At 45.1% G+C, this 21,907-nt stretch overlaps 3 protein-coding genes across 3 annotated transcripts; 2 read left to right on the top strand and 1 right to left on the bottom strand.

Annotated features, from left to right (window-relative positions):
* The first annotated feature begins 7,228 nt into the window (after positions 1-7,228).
* On the top strand, positions 7,229-9,378 carry LOC100841321 (RING-H2 finger protein ATL67-like). Its single transcript, XM_010233973.3, has one exon. The coding sequence runs from the start codon at positions 7,608-7,610 to the stop codon at positions 8,208-8,210; it is 603 nt and encodes a 200-aa protein (XP_010232275.1). The 5' UTR covers positions 7,229-7,607; the 3' UTR covers positions 8,211-9,378.
* Positions 9,379-11,736: 2,358 nt separating this feature from the next.
* LOC100841021 lies at positions 11,737-12,976 on the bottom strand. The gene has a single exon (XM_003567042.4). It carries the CDS (start codon positions 12,739-12,741, stop codon positions 11,956-11,958), a length of 786 nt encoding a protein of 261 aa, XP_003567090.1. The 5' UTR covers positions 12,742-12,976; the 3' UTR covers positions 11,737-11,955.
* Positions 12,977-17,885: 4,909 nt separating this feature from the next.
* LOC100840414 (anthocyanidin 5,3-O-glucosyltransferase) lies at positions 17,886-19,842 on the top strand. The gene has a single exon (XM_003567040.4). It carries the CDS (start codon positions 18,030-18,032, stop codon positions 19,485-19,487), a length of 1,458 nt encoding a protein of 485 aa, XP_003567088.1. The 5' UTR covers positions 17,886-18,029; the 3' UTR covers positions 19,488-19,842.
* Positions 19,843-21,907: the final 2,065 nt, after the last annotated feature.

The raw sequence follows: 21,907 nt of genomic DNA, 5'->3' as shown, positions 1-21,907 counted from the left end.
TGACGGGGCGGACCCGGATGCGTCGGTTGGTGGTGTTGAGGTTGATGATGGTGGTTGCCGGGCGGCGGTAGATGCGGCAGAGCAGCCAGCCGTGGTAACCCATCTCCTCCTCTTCTTCCATCCATATCTCCTCCTCTTCTTCCATCCATATCTCCTCCTGTTGTTTCACATCTCATCATTTCCATTCCCCAAGGAGGAAGAAGAAGAGAATGAAGTACTGGGCCTTGCCGTTCCATGGACGCGACGAGTACACCCTGGAGCACGGCCTCTGGTTCAGCTTCTCGTCCTCAGACTCGGACGCTGGAGAGCCGCTGGTTGAGAGGCACACGTGGGGGAGCTTCGGCCTTCGGGTGCCAGGGTTGCCCTCACAGTACGTGTAGAAGGAACATGGCCGGCGATGCGTGGCAAGATTCGTCGAGGTGGAGCCATGACGGCCGCATGGGTGCTGCTCCTGCTGCTGCCACCACCGGGGCTCTCTTCATGACTTCTCGATGCACACCGGCGTGGAGGTGCAAGATAAGGACAGCGTCTCCCGGTTCTCCGTCACATGCATCGATTGTTGCTGTTGCTACAAAAGCAAGGGCGGTGGCCGTCATCGGTGAGTGTGAGCAATCCACTTTGTTTTTAGTTGATTAGTTGTTGCAATATATTCTTGTGTCTGGATGCTCAAGATAGGATTGAATGCTCATGAGATAGTTTTAAATTTCGATCATGTTGCAATTTGTGCGTCCATAGTTTCCTAGTCTGATAATCAGTAGTAGCAATACAAGTTGCACATTGAAGAACCATTGTCATTGTTACCACACAAATTACACAACCAGGTAATCATTTGCATAATTTGGTAATGAAAAATGTCAAATCATGTGTACGGAACAAATTGGTGGTTTTTATATAACAACGTGGCATTTTCACTAAAAAAACCTGGCAATTAAAAGTAACAAATTGTATGTATATACGGAGGAATCCGACAATTTTGTCGGATGATTTGGCAAAGTAGCAAATTATTTGTATGGAACAACCAGGCAATTGTTAGAACATAACCTGGCATTTCCACTCGGATAACCTGGCATTTCAAGTAACATAATATGGCAATTAAAAGTAGCAAATTGTTTGTATGGAACAATCAGGCAATTTCACTTGGATAATTTGGTAATTAAAGCCTCATAATCTGGCAACGAAAGTATCAAATTGTTGTATGGAACATTTCAATTGTTACTTGTTAGAACACAACCTGGGAATTGTTAGAACAAACCTGGCAAGTTCACTTGGATAATCTGGCAAGTAAAGTAACATAATCTGGCAATTAAAAGTAGCAAATTTTGTGCATGAAGCAACCAAGCAACTTCATTAGGATAATCTGGCAATTAAAGTAACATATTCTGGCAATTAAAAGTAGCAAATCGTGTGCATGAAGCTACCTGGCAATCTCAATGGGATAATCTGGCAGTCGAACTAACATAACCTGGCAATCGAACTAACATAATCTGGCAATTAAAATAAAAAAAATTGGGTATGAAATAGTCTAGCAACTCCACTCTGATGACCTAGCAATCAAATTAACATAATCTGGCTATTAGAGTAACGAATTGCCTGATATTAGACTCTGCTAATTGTTACACTAGAATCTGGTTTCATAGAGATATATAAGAAAATGTGAGTTTACCTTGGGCTGGTAATTGTATTCATGGATTTTTCATATAGAAAAAACACATGAATGATAGTGAGCAGTGGCAGTGCAATACACTGTAGCAGGGTATATTAATAATAATGAAATGTCAAATGAGATATGTCCTATTTTTGCAGGATATGGCCAACATGCATTTTGAGAGACGGTTCGTGATGGGCAAGGGAAATCATATGGCATCTGACACGCACATGGCAACTCTGACGCGCCTATGAAAGGAAAGCAGAAGTCCCGTATGCTAAAGCTAGTCAACAGGCGGGAAGCGAGCGCGCGAAGCTCGCCTAACGGGTGCGCTGCAGCTTAGCGGGCACTGCTGCAGCTAGTTAGGTGGGGAACGCTGTTGTTTAGTCTAGTCCAAGATAATTACTAGACTGCTAAATTTAAACATCAGGTGGAATCACCGACCGGTGAAAATGTGCGTTGACTAGTGTTGCTCCCATCCCGAAAGGTGAAACAAATGGGCAGTGCTAATTGGCGGAGCTCCGTCAGGTTCTGTATCGGCGGACGATTCCGACCAAGTATGGTCCATGCGCTCCTGCGTTCGACTCGTTCCTCTTTTCCCGTTTTTGTCCCATCCCGCATTCGGCCTCGTCCCTGGCTTCGTTCAGCCTCCTCCTCCCGTGCACGCATTCTGCTTTGTCCATGCTAGGCCTGGTGCTAAAGCCCAACAACTACAAGTCTGATCCAGTCTTTTCCTCTTTTCCCATGTTTGTCTTTTTTACTATAGAAAAGTGTTGACGTTGTGCTTTTTTTTGTCTTTTCTTGGGACAGTGGTTTTCAGGGAACTAAAACGGGTGGGGAATAGCACTTTCAATAAGCCCTCTAAAAAAAGCACTTTCAATCAAGAAGACTAGACACTTTCAAGTCATATTGAGATAATAAAAATCACATAAGAAGTTTTTTATGCAAAAAGTTATGTCTTTCCTGACAAATATGCAAACTTTTAAAATACTGACATAAAACTTACAAATTTTAGTAGATCCCACTGTTATGATCCGATATTCAAACTTCTATAATCATTACACAAAACTTCCAAATTTTAGTTCTATGAGAAGTCTACGAAAAGCGATCTTGTGTCATGGATGATGGCTTATCCACACATGTATTTAGTTTCCTATCAATACAATTATAGCATGGATAATAAACCTTTATCAAGAACAAGGAAATGTGATAATAACAAATTTATTATTGCCTCTAGGGCATATTTTCAACAACGGAATCTCAAATCGATCTCATATCAAAAAATTCGATTGCAATCCTCCTCTCGAAACAATTAAAATCTTATCTAACGCCAACGAGCACAACCTAGAAGAAGACAAAAAAAAAAGCTCGTCGGAGCTAGTATGAATAATTTATTGGAAGTACAGAACACAAAATCTAAAAGGCGTGTATAAAAGTCTAAAAGGTGATATGAGAGAAAACGAATTACCAGATTCTCTAGTCATCGTCCTTTCACAAAAATCAGAAGAAAAAATTTATTTTCGATAAAAATGAAATGTACAAAACTTCTTCATTAAAAACTCATCGTGGGATCATAAGAAAAGCTCGTCATTGGAACATCAAAAGCTAATCATGTGGTCGCTAAATAGCTAATCCTTAGAAAGTTCAAATGCTCGATGGATTTTGGAAAAATTAAAAGCTCAAGAAGATTGTTAAAATATCATGAGGTGGTCCTTGGAAGCTCATGAGATTGTTTAAAGCTCGTCATGAACTTAGAAAAAATAATTGGAACGGATGTCTCAAGAATTTTTGAAAATCAAAAGGACATGATGCATTCGTTAAAAAGCTCATCATGGGATCCCTAAAAAGCTGATCGTTAGAATGCTACAAGCTCAAGGATTTTCGAAAAAAAAGAAATAGACAAGACTTGTTTATTAAAAAGTTTGTCATAGCATCATCAAAAAAAGCTATTATTAGAACATTAAAAGCACATGATTCTTTCATTGAAAAACTCATTATACTTAAAGTTAAAATGCCCAACGGTTTTTGGAAAAAAAAACTTCATGATGGGTTCGTTAAAAGCTAATCATGGAATCCTTAAAAAGATGATTCTTAGAGTGCTAAAACGTTAAAAGCTCAAGGATTTTGGAAAAAAAAATGAAATGTACAAAACTTGTTCGTTCTCATCGTGGGATCATAAGAAATTCCATCTTTAGGAAGTTAAAATGCTTAGTGGATTTTGGAAAAATTAAAAGCTGGTAAAAAGATCATCATGAACTTTGAAAAATAAATTGGAAAGCATGTCTCAAAGATTTTTGAAAATCAAAAGCACATGATTTGTTCGTTAAAAGGTCATCATGGAATCCTTAAAAGCTGATAGCTAGAATGCTAAAAGCTCAAGGATTTTCAAAATAAAAAGAAATAAACAAGACTTGTTTATTAAGCAATTCATCATGGCATCATAAAAAGCTCATTATTAGAACATTAAAAGCACATGATGCGTTTGTTAAAAGGCTAATTACATAAAATTAAAATACTCAATGGTTTTAGAAAAAATTAAAAGTTCATGAAGCGTTCGTTAAAAACTAATCAAGGGACACTTAAAAAGCTGACCGTTAGAATCCTTGGAAGCTCATCATAAGATCACTAAAAGATCAATGGTTTTAGGAAAAATTGAAACCTCATGATGAGATCGCTAAAAGCTCATGATGAGATTGTCAAAATCTCATGATGAGATCGTCGAAAGCTCATCATTAAGTTAGAAAAATAGTCGAGAGTATACAAGCACATAATGTGTTCGTTAAAAAGCTCATCTTGGGATGCTTAAAAGCTCGTCGTTATAATGCTAAAAGGTCATCGTAAGATCGTTGAAAGCTCAAGGATGTTAAAAGATCATAAAGATGAGAATGTTAAAAATATAAATCTCATGATGATATCGTTAAAAGCTCGTGTAGAATGGACGAGGAAAAAATAAACTTAGAAAAACAATTGAAAGCACGTCTAAACTCTAAAGGATTTGTGAAAAAATAAAGCACATTATGCTTTCTTTAAAAGCTCATAATGGGATCCTTAAAAGCTCATTATTAGAATGCTAAAAAGCTCAAAGTTAAAACGCTCTCATGATGGGATCCTTAAAAGCTCGTCATGAAAAAATTAAAAGCTCAGCATGAGAAAGTTAGAAAGCTCATGGTGAGATCATCGAAAAGCTCGTCATGAACTTAGAAAATTAATTGAAAGCATCCGAAAAGCATCATGCGCTCTTTAAAAAGCTCATCATGGAATCGTTAAAAAGCTCGTCCAAAGATCGTTACAAGCTCAAGGATTTTCGAAATCTCATTTACTATGGAGTAGAAAAAAAACTTAGAAAAGTAATTGGAAGCACCACGAATAAATAGCAGCAAAGGCCAACATGATCATGCAGTGTGCAAGATATGTGGCAGAATTGTGTGATCTCCCTGTTAGAAATGCACAGGGAAATCACTTCCCACTGAAGTCCTGACTAAAATGAAGCTCACCCAAACAAACCTCCCAACCTGCACCAACTAGTTGATTCAGCTAACCGTGAGGCCATAGCTATGCGTAATATTGGGGAATATAGCTTCTTGAATCAAATGTCACTTACCATGATGTAAGTTGACTACCACTAGTGGCAAAATAGCCGCAAAGCAACATCTAGATACAAATCACTATATGGTTAGACATACAGACACGTCCGCGTATTATATCTAGCATGTGTAATGGCCCCAAAGCCACATCTAGATAGAAATCACTATATGCTTAGAGGGGACCTATAGTTAGAAATCTAGAACGACAGTAGAACATGTATCATGAATCAACTACTTGTAAGCTAGGCTAAATAAACAGATCAACTAGGCCGCAAGCATAGTTATATATGTATCTCCTCAACTAAAGGTCACAAGCTGGAACAACCAAAAGGTAACAGACAACGTCCATGAGAAGGTAATGGTTTCTGCCACCAAATCATGATGGCTGATAGGTAGTAAAGTAGTAACACTTCAAAAAAGAACTTATATGATATGTGCATTTAACCAATTGATTAGACCTCATCGGCAGCATCCTGAAGAACAAATGAAAATCAGGTAAACACGTAAAAATCTACCCATCCTCTCATCATCCACCTAGCTAGCGTAGCTATTTCGCTTTCCAAAGCACCATCTCTTCTATTTCTAGCAATCCATCCGTCAAGGTTTATTTTGCTTCTCAACATGGAACTACCCTGAGGTTCAGCAAATGCTAATTGATTGCTCGGTTCTTCACAAGTTACTATTTGCTCTATTGCAACCATAAAAATTAAATCTAAAAGTAACAGAAAATCCAAACCACAAACAGTTATGGCTATAATTTCTAATGTTGCTAGTTCCAACAGAATCACTGGAATAAAAAAGTTGTTGCTGGTTGCTTCTAGTCCCAGCATGCAAAACCATTAGTTAACTCAAAACAAAAAAAAGACTAGCGATCTGTTTATTTAGCTATACAAGTGTTAGAGCCTAAAGTGAAACATGAGCACTTGCAACAGCAGTGAACTTACATAGACAACTTATTCATAGATCACTGACATCTCAGGAAAAAACAAGAATCACAACAGAAAGCACGGGTAATATATTTGTACTATCATTCTAAATGAAACATCCGGAGTACTGTCGTAACTGAAAACCAATGTAATTTGTGTTGGAACACTCATTTTGCCCACAAGACAAACACTCATGTTGTATCATTCTACACCAAACATCAGGATTTATTCAGAGGTCAGTCATATCAGAGGTAAGGGAGACCAGGGATGGAAAAGGAGTGGTCACCTGCTGATGATTCAACCGCAAAATAACTGCAGCCGCATGCTCCCCGTGTGGTCGCGTTCGACACCTGGGTCTCCAAGCAGCTAACTCAATCTCACGTCCTGCATGCACAGGAACAACGTGCCAGGTAAAACCGAGTGTAAAACACCAACGACGCCAGCAGCTATCGAAAAGGGAGGGTTCCCAGTGTCTTACCCCCTACCTTGGTATGGCCGGGCCCGAGAAAATCCGGCGAGGAGAAGCTCCGCGAATCCAGAAGCCTAGAAGCCCCAGATGCGGCGACGATGAGGATTCGTGCCGCTCTTGGAATCGCGGAGTCAGCAGCGACCCACGCCGACGACTAGACTGGATGGGGCAACCGCCACCCAATGACGCCGAGTCGACTGAAAAAATACCCAGCGCCCGCCCCCACCCGTGCCGCCGAGAAATCTCGCGGATGGAGGAAGGCAGCTTCCGTCCACAACGCCGAGGATTGGGACGACCTCTGGAGAGAATCCGCGAAGGAAGAGAGCGGCGGAGTCGAGGAGGCGAGGAGGAACGAGGCCGATGCAAAAAAATTAAAGAAAAAAAGAAAAAGCGAAGGGGGGAAGAGACACCGCCTGGGAAGGCTAATTGAAAACAGGAGTCAGGAAAAGAAATGAAACGGCCCAGAAAGAGAAAAGAGAAAGGAGCGCTCGTACGTGGTCGGCTTCGTCCGCGCCGCGCGGACGAGCGCTACGGAGTTCTTTCGGAAACAAATGCTGTAACCTCCAACTCCATTATCCGAGCAGCAGTCAGCTCCACAAGATTTTCCCTCCCCCAATTTGTCTTGTCCCTCCCGAAGTCCCAACTGGCCAACTGGCCTCCCCCGCAGCCGAGCCAAGCAGAGCATCCCCATCCCCATCTCCCGCCATTACTCCTCGGCCCGTCCTCCCTCTCCGGCAATAAATACAGCCGCTGGCTCCGGCCACCCACCACCAACAGATCTAGGCCCCCTGCGACGGGACGAGAGAGAAAGGAAGAAAATTCACCACGCCACCATCCCCATTTACTCCCTTCCAGCTCATCGACCCCTCCACGCGCACCACACCGCCAATGCCATTGCATCACTTCCTCCCAACTCGAAAATCATCTCGACTACTCACTCGGCCGCCGCCGTCGCCCGTCGCAGCCCTCCACGCACGATCCCCATGTCCTCCGCTTCCATCCTCTCCTCGCTCGCCACGCTCGGCCTCGGCTACTCCATCGCCATCGCGCTCGGCTTCCTCGTGCTCCTTGCCTCCCTCCTCCTCGCGTCCTACTTCTGCTTCCGGCACGGCGGGGCGGCCGGGGGCGGCGGCCACTTCACGGGCGCCTTCACGCCCACCTCCGGCTCCAGCCACCTCTCCATCACCGTCCCGCGCGTGCTCTTCGTCGCCGAGGGGTCCGAGTCCCCCGACGCCTACTCCTCGGCGGCCGCGGCCGCCTCTTCCCCCGTCGGGCTCGACCCCGCCGCCATCGCGTCGTACCCCAAGGCCCCCTTCTCCAGGTCCAGGGCCGCTGCCGCCGACGCCGACGCCATGTGCTCGATCTGCCTCTGCGAGTACAGGGACGGGGAGATGCTGCGTCTGATGCCCGAGTGCAGGCACAGGTTCCACGTCATGTGCCTCGACGCCTGGCTGCGCAGGAGCGGGTCGTGCCCCGTGTGCAGATCGTCCCCCATCCCCACGCCCGTCGCCACGCCGCTCGCGACGCCGCTCTCGGAGCTCGTCCCGCTCTCGCACTACGCCGCCGATCGAAGGCGCAGCAGGTGAATGGCACATTGGTGATCTTTAATTAGTACTTCTGCTTTTTTGCGTTTAAGGTTAAGGTTGTTATAAATTTGTTGGATTGCTTCATTGGTCAGGGGTACATGCATGTGGGATTTTAGGTGCTAGTTCGACCGGTGGTGTGCTTAGGATATGCAGACGGTTGTTTGCTTCGTAGTAGTACTATTGCTTCGACGAAATTTTGTAACTTAGAAGTAGATGCTGGAGCAAGGCATAGTTGTAAATACAATGTTACTGGTTTCCGTTGCAGATCGATTGCCTTATCGTGAGATGGTATAATTGAGTGTTTGCAGTTGCTATACAACATGACAGAGATCGTAGATCGATCAAAAGTTAAATATTCTTTGCACAGTTTGCATTCTTTTTTTTTAATTGTGATCATTAGGTGGTTTGTCTTATTCTATGAGTTTGATACTTCGATTGCTTGCTGATCGACAAATATATGTTGGATTACTGTTATCATAGGTGAAATGTATTGCTGCTTTGTTTTATCATTCTTTTAGTCTTGTTTGCAATAAATAGCGTGGAAAAATAACCTTTGCATTCTCCATATATGCAACAACCACATTGTTGCAACAGCCAGGTAAGCAACAGCATTCCTCATTAAAGCCCCTTAGTATACGCGTAGGAATTTTCCTCGCTCTAGATGGTTGGTGAGTTGGATGTTGCATGAATGTTGATTGCTGCGTCCAAAAACAGTTCATTTGCCTGCTAACCTTTGTGGCTACATACATGGACATGTGATTCCGTGTATGGTTAGCAGAACATATTCTTTGTGTAAGGCAATCACGTTATTGTCAATTATTGTTTCATCACAGTGAAGCTATCATGTGGGCTTCTGAATTACTCTATTCTTGGTTCAGTACTGAAAATTGCCAGTATATCTATGTTGTCTGACCCCAAACAAAATCACCCTGGCAATGTTTTCCCAAATTTGGGTCCTTGAGGCCGAAAATTCAAGGATACAGCGCAGGATGCATAGAATTACGTGGAACATTGGGACCTACCGTGCTACCAAGTGCCTACTTGAGGATTTGGAATTTAGTCAAAAAAGAAGTTGAGGATTTGGATGACTACCTAACTAACAATGACTTTATAAACTGAAGTCATTTTGTTGTAAATGTTAACCTACTGAATTTGATGTTTCAACCCATGCCATAATGAGGAAATATTGATCTTTTTGGTACAGATTGAATTGCTGCTTCCTATTCTCTGTCTCACATTGTACGTTTATTGGCTAGTCATCATATCTAGTGTCATTTTTGGAGTTACTTGTGCACTTGAAATTGCTCTAAACGAGCCCATTTGATTTGCAAAAAGTTCAAAAACAACCAAAGTGTATATTTGTGCTAAGCACATGTAAGAGTAATACCGCGAAGACCTCGGATCCTTTTTTGTCTTGTATGCAATGAACGGCTAGCTTTGTCTTAACTGTTGTTCTTGCACCTATAGAAAACCCTCTAGTGCTTGCCTGCAAGATAAACCATTTATGCCCGTTTGGGGAGCTGGCATTAATTTCATAGAAATTTACAGAAAGAACAGTAATCTATAATTAAGAAGTTGTTTGGGAGTATGGTATTGCTAAGTACAGTTTTGGTATTTTTGAACTACGTACTGAAACTTCATTGAAAAATACTCCCAAACATCCCTAATAGTTTATAAAAATTAAATAACATGTAATTATATCTTTTTAGTATAACAATGTTTGTAAAGAGAGATAGGTTGGCTCATAATCATATCTTAACAACTCATTCAGTGTACTTCACAAATTTTGAGGTTTAATTTTGACCATTAGACTGGTCATAGTGAGAGTAACATAGAGTATCTTTATAATGTATAGTATCATAAGCATAGTATCATAGTGCCTTCATTTATTGCTTTAGAAAAGACACCATACCTTGAAAAACATTATGTTACCCGTATCCTACTACTATATCTTTTTTCATTTAATCACGGGCGGATCCAGGGCGGTGTGGCACCGGCCTAGCTAGGATGTTTAGAAGGAGAAGCTATTGATAATCCGGCTTATAAGTATGAAAATCTACAGATATAGCACCATTAGGCCTATATTAGCACCATCCTTCTTCGATTTCTGGCTCCGCCACTGCATTTCATGGTATGACACATCAACCAAATGTTTAGGTGAAATTGCATGATACCACCTATGTCACTCCCACTATGACCAGCCTTAACTACTCATTATGTGCATTTCACATACTATTTGACCTGCCAATCTATACCATCGAGTTCATATCCAAACTGACAAAGAGTCTTACCTGTACGTGTCATAGAGTCCTACTCAGGAAGAAGGAGGCAACCACCATATCGTGCCTGTGTACACTACCCCAAAAAAGAAACCTTCCCTCCATGGTAAGGGCTAGCCTGTCAGCGCAGTTGCGCCGTCACTAACTAGCTAGCCTGGCAGGAGGTGGGTTGCCTGTCAGCAGATGTGTGGTTCGAGTCCCATTTTGGGATACAACACCGACACATAGATTCAACTCATTGGCGCATATATTGGTCTTGATGTCAATGTTGGCTTAATTAGTCGTCCCCATAGGGTGATCCCACTAACATGCCCTTATTACTTCCCGTCACTAGGCAGTCCATGTAGTGAGGAGAAGAAACATGCGCGAGGCGGTTGCTTGGGAAGAGAAAGTGTCCGCTGTCCATGTCGAAATGTCAACGACTATAAAACAATGCCGAATAACCGCCACTCCGCCCCTCTTCTCATAGTTAGTACTGGCGGGTAGAAACATCTTCCTATGTCAATGGTTATGAACACTGCACTGACGAGTGTCTTGCTCGTCTGTGGAGATGGGCTCTCCATTGACACATAGTTATTGGCGAGCGCTAAACCCGTCGATGAAGGTGTTTAAGCATTTGTCGGTAAAAGGTTTTTTTTCAAGTAGTAATAAATGATGCCAAGCCACCACAAGAGTATCAAGCAAAACAAGGATACCAAACTCTTAGAAACCAATTGTAGAGTCCAAAATCATCGAGTTGGGAAGGTATCCTTATCTGTAAACATAATTACAATCTGTGAACCCAAGATAATATTAATACAGCTTGTTCATATTTGAACATGAAAACCTCTTCAGATTTATAGTACTCATGAGCATGGGCGGATCCAGCTTATAGGCTACGAGGACCAATGCAATTTTAATATACCAATGTAAATGTTAGAATTTCATCATTGATGCCCCCTCTAATTTAATTTATACCATCTTAAGAATGTCTAAGTGCCCCCCTCAACTTTCTCCGCCCCTGCTCACGAGGCAGCTCACTGCGCCTGTCGCATGACATTGGCTACAGCACGGGATTAAGCAAAAGAGATATAGTGATCGCAATCAAGAAGGTACCGGTCCGGATAAACTAGAAAATACGCGCGACATACGTCAGAAAAAAAGGACCATATGAGAAATGGTAGTTAGCCTACCAGTCTCTAGAAAATGAATTAGTAGGCTTGCTCTTGTCCTGTCCTGTCCGAGTAGATAAAAACCAGCCAAAGCAATACCCAAAGTTGCTAAGTTGTGACCTTATAATATAAAGTTAACTAACCACACTGACATGTATACTTATACACAATCACCTCAAAACAAGTAATTACATGGCATGGCAGTCTATAGCTCGAAGAAATGGAGGATCCGGCCGGAGAAATACAAATAGAGTACACAATAGTAACAGAAAATTGTCAACCCATGAAGCTAGCTAGCCGCCCCTGATAGGGCGATCACCTCACATCTGCGACACAGTCCGTAGTTTTGCTCTGGACCGAGTTGAAGACGCTGACCTCCAAGGTGATGGAGCAGTTCACCTTGATGTACAGGTCCCTCTTGTAGATCCCCAGCACGTTCACTTTCCCGCTGATCTCCGTGTAGCTGGTGAGGTCGTAGTCCTGGCCGAAGATGAGGTCGGTGAAGTTGACGTGTGGCGAGATCCGGTCGGCGAGCGCGTCCAGCGTGACGTTCATCCGCAAGGTCTGCCCGGCGCCGACCTCGCCGTCTGGCGCGTGCGCCACGCCCACCGTCTCCCCGTTGTAGTAGAAGTCCGTCTCGCTGCGCGCGAAGCTGAAGGACGCCACGTTCGGGTTCTCGATGGAGACGTCGGCGTTGAGCGTAGCGTTCACGGACACCGGGCGGTCCGTGCCGTTGCCCAGGAAGTCGCCGTTCACGTCCTCCAGGGTGACGCGGTTCATGGTGAAGACGGGGTCCTTGACCTTGAACACGGTGAGCGCGAGCACCAGAGCCACGATGCCCACGGCGACCACGGTGGTCACGCAGCAGCCGCAGCAGCAGAGCACGAGCCGCCGCCGCTTGCGGAGGTACTGCGCGGAGCGCCAGCTGCGCTTGTTGCTGCCGGCGGGGCCCGTCGCGGCCTCCTCCTGGTGCTGGACCTCGATGTCGTCGTCGTCGTTGGTCGCCGGGTGGACGGCCGGGGATGGGTGGGCGAGCGGCCTCGTCGGCTCCTTCTTCTCGTCCGCTGTGGTGGCGTTGTACGACGGCCCGACGGTCGCCATGGCGTACGTGGGATTAATTAATGGAACTGGAAGAGACCAGAAACACCAGAAGAAGCAGCTATGGGAGGCTAGCCTAGTTTGTTTTTCGAGTTCAGTTCGAGATGATGGCGTGGCCTTGTTATACGGCGGATTCTGCTCGATTAAAGTCTTTTTGGGCGGGCCGCGCGCGGCAAGTGTCGTGACGGAGCGGAGCTAACACGCCCGGTGGACTTCGCGGCCGTGGAGTGCCGGTTAATAAATGGTCTGCACTGCAGGCTTCCGCTGATACAAGTTGACTCGCGACTCGCGAGCCATCGGTCTGATGAAAAAGCAGAGCACCTTCTGGGCGCCCTTACAAATAGCAAATTTGTATCCGAATTCTGGGTTTAGTTTGCGTTTTGAGAGATGGATCGCTTAGGTTGGACGTTGGAGCAGGGTTACATGGGGTCTGCGTTCTGAAGGATTGGAGGCTGACAAGCCGAACGCAACAATGTCCCCGTCTGCAAGTAAACCAGACGATTTGGTGAAGTCGGAGTAAATCGCTGTCGCGAGAAGGTTTAATACGTTCAAGTGACTTAAGCACCAGACTCGGTACGCTATGATTGGCTAATAAACTGTCTAGACTAGTGTCACCACCATCGTCACACACCATTTCAGAGATTGATGTAGTATGCTGTCTCTTAAGTGTAACTCTCGAACTTTACTAGCAGCTCGCTGGTTGCAAAAAGCACGAAATTAGGGTTCCTAGCCTGTGTCAGCTCAGATCAAATTTTTGCATCAAGACCCCTGAATAAGCTACAAGGGAGGGGATTCGGGTGAGGGATTTGGGTGGGGGAATAGGGAATTTTTCAACAGTAAGGGATTTGATGGGTCCCACAGCTCCTGAGTTTACAAAAATGTGTTCTGGTCCTCGTGAATTATTATTTAGGGTGCCGAATGCAAAAATTTGACCTGAGCTGGCACATGCACAGACCCATACGTACAAAATACGGTACTGGTGAGGGATAACTCGTCAAGTTCACCGACCATAATTTTCGTTTTTCAAAACATAGTGACTAAATTGAGAATCGGAACCAAATTAGTGACGGTGATGAGTGCATTTTACTCTTCTCTAAAAGACATTTTTTAAGAAAGAAAAACAAAGCAAAACTCTATAGCCCATTGATCAATTGTTTTTTTCCTCACACGGTTGGACATACATGCGTACTGCACTTCATTAGAATGGCATGGGACGCATCGGCACATGACCTCATATTTTCTCCGTCACCATACAAAATCTAACCTAGGCAGCAAACCATCTTCGGGCGGTGTACAGGCCAAAATAAAACAAACTGCCATTTAACGATCGAAGTTTAAAACATGCTGATGTATCGTCTGTACTAAATTCAAAAAACCACAGGAGATTAAACTGACGTTTTTTAAATTTAGTACAGACGATACATTTTAAACTTTCAATCGTTGAATGCCAGTTTGTTCAAAAAACCATATCTTTCAAAAAAACAAAAACCACCTGCCAGATTAGGGAATGTCATGCGTGTAATCCTGTAATGTCTTCATCCTTATCATGAAGTACAGCTTTTGCCCATTGAATCATGTTACGAACATTCGGATACAGGGGATTTCATTACTCATGAGATATCGTAAAAAAATACATTTCCCATTCAGGAGGGCAGTATCCTAATATGCAGTTCGAAATAAGAATGACATTATTATCTCCTCACACCACCTTGATAGCAAACTACTAACAACAATATCTGGGGACTGATCCACCCTTTTCCAGGAAAAATAACACTCCGAACGACCCGCTAGTACGAAGCAACCTACTCTAGCGCTACAGGACTGCTAAGTTCGACTTTGTTTGGACTGTTGCCACAATTTGGCATGTCGATGCCCCTGAGTCAACTCTAATTATTACTCCCTCCGATCCATATTAATCGTCGAAATATTATATGTATCTAGACGTGTTTTCCAACATAGATACATCCATATTTAGGCATATTTAAGACAATTAATATGCATGAAATGGAGTTGGCCAACAACAATATGACCAATTATTTGCCTCCCAAAATGACAAGCTTGGGCTCCGACCAAGCATGCCCCTACCAACGTACTCGTATCATCCCGAAACCTTCTGAAATGGCCCAGGTGCAGAGACACAGTGACCCGGTACAAGCACCACTTCCATACGAGCAAGTTTAATAGGATGGTGTAAGCTGGCTATAAAGAATTATATTTTTGTTTTGTCGGAGGGGAGAGAAGAAGAAATAAAAAGGAAGTAGGTTATAAGTTAATAGACAGGTGCAGCATGAGCTCCTAAGAGCTGCGTGAGACTATAAAATGGACTAGATATGAATAAATTAGTGCACCTTTATAGACAACTATTATACCTACTAGCTACATTGTTATACTGCTTATAGATGATATGACAAAATCTTATAGCCAATTTGTCTATATTATTGTTCTTGCTGGGCCCAATCAATTGGAACTTGAGTTATGTATTTTCGTAATTCCTAGTAAATGCATCACTGGAGTGTCCAAGACCCACCTGAAGGAAACTCGCACAATCTGCGTTTGATGTCCTCTGCTTTGGTTTTATAGAAGTGTTGATTAAAAAAAAACAATGCAATAGAGACCATTGTTCACCCTGCTTGAACATTCTAAACCCAACATAAAAAACATAATGTAAACTTAGAAATAGAAAAATATACCGACCATGAATAATGTTAGTATTCATGTCAGGTTTTGTATTTTTTTTCAAGCTGCCATTCGAATTTAACATTTTTCTTATTATATTTATGATGTAAATGCTTACAAAGTTGTATTTCTCTAAGAGATGGGTGCACCAACACCAAGCCTGAAATTATCTCCCTACTTGAGCTAGATCTATGGTGAGAGAATATCTAGTGCTTCATGGCTTGCGGTGTTGCCGTCCATGCTCCCAAGCCTCGGAGCACACCAATTTTAAGAAGTTTTTTTTTGTGTAATTAACAATGCCAGAAAATTTCAAATACAACACACACAAGTTGAGAAAAAAAAGAAATTAATGACACAAATAGTATGATATATGTTCATTGTGTATACATACTAAAATATTTTTTTAACACATAGTTTAATTTGTTTGTTTTTTCTGTTTCTCTATCCGTAGATGAAATTTTTGTATTTAAATTCTTTAGAGATACACGAGCATACTTCGTCAACCCACCTACTCCCTCCGACCCTTGTACTAAATCTGCCACGTATTCGTAATATCTTCTGAATTTGGGTGATCCTGCCTCCGGTTGCCCGTTGGCTTAGGAAACAGTACTTCAATCTCACTGGCATGGCTGGCCACCAGATGAGTTACCTGTCATGAATGGCTGTATTCTCTGCCACGCATCCTTCCCAGGTTCCGAACCTCACGCAGACTCCAAATAAATGTACACTCACGTGGAGACAGGCAGTTCCACAGCCCCATATGTCCACCTCACCGGCACGCACATTGCACAAGTGGACATGTGGTTGGGGTACAAACATGAAACATGATCATTTTACTGAATGGAAAACAAAGAAAAAACAAAGCCCACTGGTCACGCTGGTTAGTTGCAACCTGCGGCTTCGAAAGACGCCGACGTCAGTGATTTCAAATACTCCCACGGCAGAACAGAAGTGCACGTCTCTAGTGCTTGGAAGGGGAACCTTCTTTATAAAACTACAGTAGTATATTCACCTTAATAAAATGAAACTATGTATTCATCTAAAAATCACTGTTTCTGTTTGTACACTTTCCTAGTTATGTTCAAAACTAAAACTATGTTACTTCCTCCGTCCAATAAAAGATGTCTCAACTTTGACTAAATTTGAATTCCAAGTTTTGACATACTTGAGATCTCTTTCGTTGGACGGAGAAAGTACTAGTCTTCCAATTATGACGTGATTACATGTATTATCTGTATTTTTTTTTAAAAAGGTGGTGCTATATTAATCAAACAGGAATGTTCTTGCAATCACATGCAAGCGATCGTTCAGCACAAGGCGGAACGCCCTCCCACACCACACCACCACGGCCTAAACTATACAGAACTTAGCAATCTCATGAGCTACTCCATTGTTAACGCGACTTGTGAACTTGAACTGAATGCCAGGATCGAAGGGGGCAAGGTGTCTAATTTCCTGAATGACAGGCCTTAGAGAAGATCTTGTTTCTGTAGGATCAAGCAGCGTCGTGATAAGCCCCTGACAGTCGTTTTCGAGGATGAGCGGTAGGGCACTGAAACCACGAACCCATTTGATGCCCTCTAGGCAGGCAAAACCCTCTGCCATCTCCACCGACTGACAGTCATCGATAACATTCCAACTTGAGGCGACGACCGACCCGTGCTCATCACGAACAACCGCACCCCACGCAGCCTCTCCAGATATCGGCAAAAAACTTGCGTCCACATTCAGTTTTGTCCACCCTGTGTCTGGTGGCTTCCACTCGGACGTTTGACGAACTGTATTAAGATCAACGGCAGGCACAGGAGCAACTAGAGACGATTTTCCTTTAATATCTGGTGCAAGAGACTTGTCCTTAATCAGAAGCATCGCGTCGGCATAACTGAACAGGAATTGAGCCGACGCACTGACGGAAGCATCTCCCTTACTGAAGATTATATCATTCCTCTGTATTGCCAATGAAGAAGGTCAAAACTCTCTGGTTTATGGATACTATAAGATGCGAGATCATATAATTTTTGTAGAAGGAGACAACATAAATAAAAAGAATTAATCAACATAAATAATAGGTATTATTTGTTCATTAATGACGTGCACGCCGCAAAATTTATTTAGTGGTACCTTATCATACTAGTATTCTTTTTTGCAACATTGATATGCATGTACGTACTCCGTATCTTACCGATGGAACCTGTATGATTTATCTAAATCTTTGGGTAACAATCAACGTGTATCTGTGTTAGTAATAGTATCTCCGATTCTCCGAATCTCGACAATCGATCCACGGCTTTGTGCCGTAGAATGGAAATGTGAAATTATGCATTAATTAGCATTGTTTATATATTTTCTCAATTAATATTCTGCTTTAATGCATAATATATTGTTTTCTTCCAGGCTTTAATGGCATTATTATTTGCTCCGTAGCTTTAATGTGCCGTATACAGCCATTCTTATCGTCTTGCCGACCAAGAGGATTGCTCAGATTAGTTTGCGGGCACCTTAAATTTTCTCCCAAGGGAAAGAACCAAGAGAGAACGCAGAGGCAACGCGGAGCATTTCCGTCGCCTTCTCACCCGTGCAGACAGTTCCTGCCAGGCCATTTCCACCCTCGCAAGATGACCACCGCAAACAACAGCCACGCCGACAACAATCCAAAGAAGCTTGTGGTCATCTACGCCCCGGCGGGCCTGACGGGCCACTTGGTCCCGGCGGCGGGGCTCGGCAAGCTACTCGCGGCGCAGGGTCTCGACGTGGCCGTCGTCCTCGGCGGCGGGGAGGCTGATCAAGCCAGCGACGATCCATTCCTCGCAGGCGTCGCGGCCGCCAATCCATCGATGTCCGTCCACCGTCTCCCCCATGCCACGCTTCCCTCCGACATGCCCGCGGACGCTCACGAGGCTAAGATCTTCGAGCTTGCGCGCGCCTCCAACCCGGACCTCCGTGACTTCCTCCGGTCCGCGTCCCCGGCCGCTCTCGTCATCGATTTCTTCTGCAGCAGCGCCTTCGACGTCGGCGCCGAGCTCGGCATCCCGACCTACTTCTTCCTCACCACTTGCATCGCCAGCGTCGCCTTCTGTCTCTACAATCCAGTCATCCAGGGGCAGATGAATCTGAGCTTCCGTGATCTCGGCGGCGGTTTCGTGCACGCACCGGGATTGCCCCCGATGCCGGCAGATCACCTCGCCGCGTCTGTCCTCGACCGCGACAGCATGGGCAATAAGCTCTTCCTGGCCTTGGCGGAGCAGTTGTGCGACTCCCAGGGCGTGATCGTGAACAGCTGCCACTCCTTGGAGCCGCGCGCTGCGGAGGCCATCGTCTCCGGCCTTTGCACTGCCCCCGGGCGTCGAACGCCGCCGCTGTACTGCATAGGTCCACTGGTGAAGACCGAGGAGGTCGGGACGAAGAAGCGCCACGAATGCCTCGCATGGCTCGATGGCCAGCCCAAGGCCAGTGTGGTGTTCCTCTGTTTCGGCAGCATGGGGCGGTTCAGCGCCGAGCAGATCAAGGAGATGGCGGCGGGGCTGGAGGCGAGCGGCCAACGGTTCTTGTGGGCCCTGAGGCGCCCGCTGCCTAGCGACGAGCACAAACAGGACAACAACGACAACCACATCGACGCGCTGTTCCCAGAAGGATTCCTGCAGCGGACAAAGGACAGGGGGCTGGTGCTCACGTCGTGGGCGCCGCAAAGGGAAGTTCTGGCCCACGGCGCGTTGGGCGGGTTCGTGACGCACTGCGGGTGGAACTCGGTGCTGGAGTCCGTCATGGCGGGCGTGCCGATGCTGGCGTGGCCTCTGTACGCGGAGCAGCGGATGAACAAGGTGTTCTTGGTCGAGGAGCTCCGGCTGGCCGTGGCCATGGATGGGTACGACAGGGAAATGGTTGAAGCACGGGAGGTCGCAGCGAAGGCGAGGTGGCTGATTGAGTCCGACGGAGGGAGGGAGCTCCGGCAGCGGGCGCAGGAGGCCATGCGGCGGGCGAACGAGTCTCTGAGCGACGGCGGGGAGTCCAAAACAGCGTTGCTGAACCTTGCGATAAAGTGGAAAAACGCTCCCGAGAATGGAATCAGCAAGTGAAGTCAAAGTCAACCCGGCTGCTTGCTTTCAAATGTTACATGCGCATGCGCTAGGCGCGATCGATGCATCTAGTAGAATATTTTTACTTTTGAAAGCGAGTGCCCGTCTCTCCATCAACATGAAATTGTTACTGTGTCATTTCCATTTTGTAAGGTGTCATCGATTTGAGAAATAAAACATGGGTTACTCCTAATAAATTATACTACGAGTACTCGTAGAAATCAAGATCCCGGAGACCCGGATGCTCAAGGAAGTATCCAATGTATAATTTTTCTATTTCTTGGTCGACTCGTTACCCGTCTGATTTGTAATCAAGTTTTTTTTTATAAGTGAAATCAAGATTCCTGTGTGCTGAGTTTTTTTTTTAGAATATGTGTGCTGAGAATTTTGACCGCTTTGTTTGTTGCTGAGAGATGCTACGGGATGGGCCGCATGGGCTTTATCGATTGTTTTTTCTGTCGTTGCTATGGTTTAGAGATGGAACAACATGGGTTACGTGGGCTCTTTTTTCGCAATTTTTTTCTCTGGTTATGCTTGGATCTTTCTTAGAAAAGGTATATTGTGTTATGCCAAGTCCAGCAGTTCTCCTAAAATATCTCTCTTATATCTCAAAATAGGGCACTCTCCTAAAAATATTCTTTCCTAAAAATTGTCCAACTCCAGCAGTTTCTCTAAAAGATCTCCTATTATCTATATTTTAAGAATTTTGTGTAACAATCATTTTCTTTTTCTTTTTTTCGCGCTGGATTTCCCCCCTCTCCCGCTATTTCTTCCCCACCGAGCTGTCTCTTTTTCCTCCTTTCTTCCCCACCAATCCGTCAGCCGCCCCTGCTCCTTCTCCCCAAATCCCGGCAAGCCAGCCCACCGCCGCCCCCATCAAGCCGCCGCCCGCGAAGCAGAGCCGCTCCCATCTGGCCGCCGCCGCCCGCGTGTTGGCTGCCGCCGCCGCGTGCTGGCTGCCGCCTCCCGCATCTGCCACCCCAAATCGAAGCAAGAAACAGAGAAAGGAGAAGGGGGGCGGGCGCGTGGTGGCGGGAGGGAGGCATCTGTTGCTCCTCGCGTGGATAGGGGGAGGGATTGGGCTCCCCGATCTGTAGGGGAGAAAGAGCTCTCGATCGGGGACGCCAAAATATTCGGGAGGCTTTAGGGAACTGTTGGACGTTGTTTTTGGGCTTCCCCCCCTAAATTTGGTATTGGGGAGACTTTAGGAGAACTGTTGTACTTGCTCTTAGGTGCTTGAAACTTCCATTTTATGGGTGCCAGCCGGCAGGTTACCCATGATTCCGGATATGGAGTCTGCAGACACTCGGGTGCTCTTCCACGGTCTTTCGCTAGCTTTTTTTTAAAGCGTCGAATGCACGAGGGTGGTTGTGAATTCTGCCGATGCTATTTTTATCCGGACGATCCAAGACAATGGCATTTCAAACTCTACCGCGGCTATCATATATGATAACCGTTATCACTATTTGGGAGAGTTTGTGTGCATCAAAATTGAACATTGTCCTTGAAAATCAAACAAAACTGCGCATGACATTGCTCGTTTCTCCTGTGGCCGGGATGCTAGAGTTTAGATATATGATCATCCTCCTTAGCTTATGCTTTTATCGTTAACGATGTAACCTCACTCTCGAACAAGATAATTGTTTTCCAGACAATGACCACCGACTATGGTCCCTTTTCCAGATAACGACCACCGACTATGGTCCCTTTTATGTGTGTTTTTCTTGTTGGTGTTGTGTAATTGGGTCTTGTCACCTTCGTCTGTTTTTTGTTTGTTTGATCTGACTAGCAGAATGCCCGTGCGCTGCCACGGTCCAGCCAAGCCATTTTTGGGTCTTCTCTCTTATTTTTCTCTTCTTTTCTTTTTTTATTCTTGGGCCACACCCGTTCTTCCTCTTAGGCCAGCTTCCCCGAGAGCGCCAAGCCCATGCCCGTAGGAGCCCTCGTGCCCGTCTTCCTCCTCGTGCCAAAAGCAGCACACACGCGCGCCGTCCGCCGCAATCTCCACCCTCGATGATACCTCCTCGGCTCGTGACCCGTCCAGGTGCTCTGAACAGTATCCCACGGCCCTTCCCTTTCTTTTCCCCTCCTCAATCATCCCCCATAATCACGGCTGAACTGCCTTAGCGCGCGTTATCGTAGCGGCTCCCGTTGGCCCAGATTAACACGCTGGGGATGAAGGCTGAGAGAATGAACATGTTCCCCTGTTTTTTCTGAATTTAAACGGTGTCTGACAAGATAGAGCCTGCATGCCAGAGCCACCGGCTCTCGGATGGAAGGAGGCACCACATGCTGGACTATATGCTGCATTGCAAGATCAACCTGCCGTTACAAGGTCGAATGTGTGAAGAGATATCTTTGGGTTTTTAATTGTGTTTTCTCCGCTGCGCCAGGGGAAGTGTTTTTGTTGGATTAGGAAG

This window comes from Brachypodium distachyon, chromosome 2 (assembly GCF_000005505.3).
Source record: "Brachypodium distachyon strain Bd21 chromosome 2, Brachypodium_distachyon_v3.0, whole genome shotgun sequence".
In the NCBI taxonomy this organism is placed as follows: domain Eukaryota; kingdom Viridiplantae; phylum Streptophyta; class Magnoliopsida; order Poales; family Poaceae; genus Brachypodium; species Brachypodium distachyon.
The sequence above is the reverse complement of the archived record's forward strand: the minus strand, read 5'-3'. Positions and strand labels throughout refer to the sequence as shown.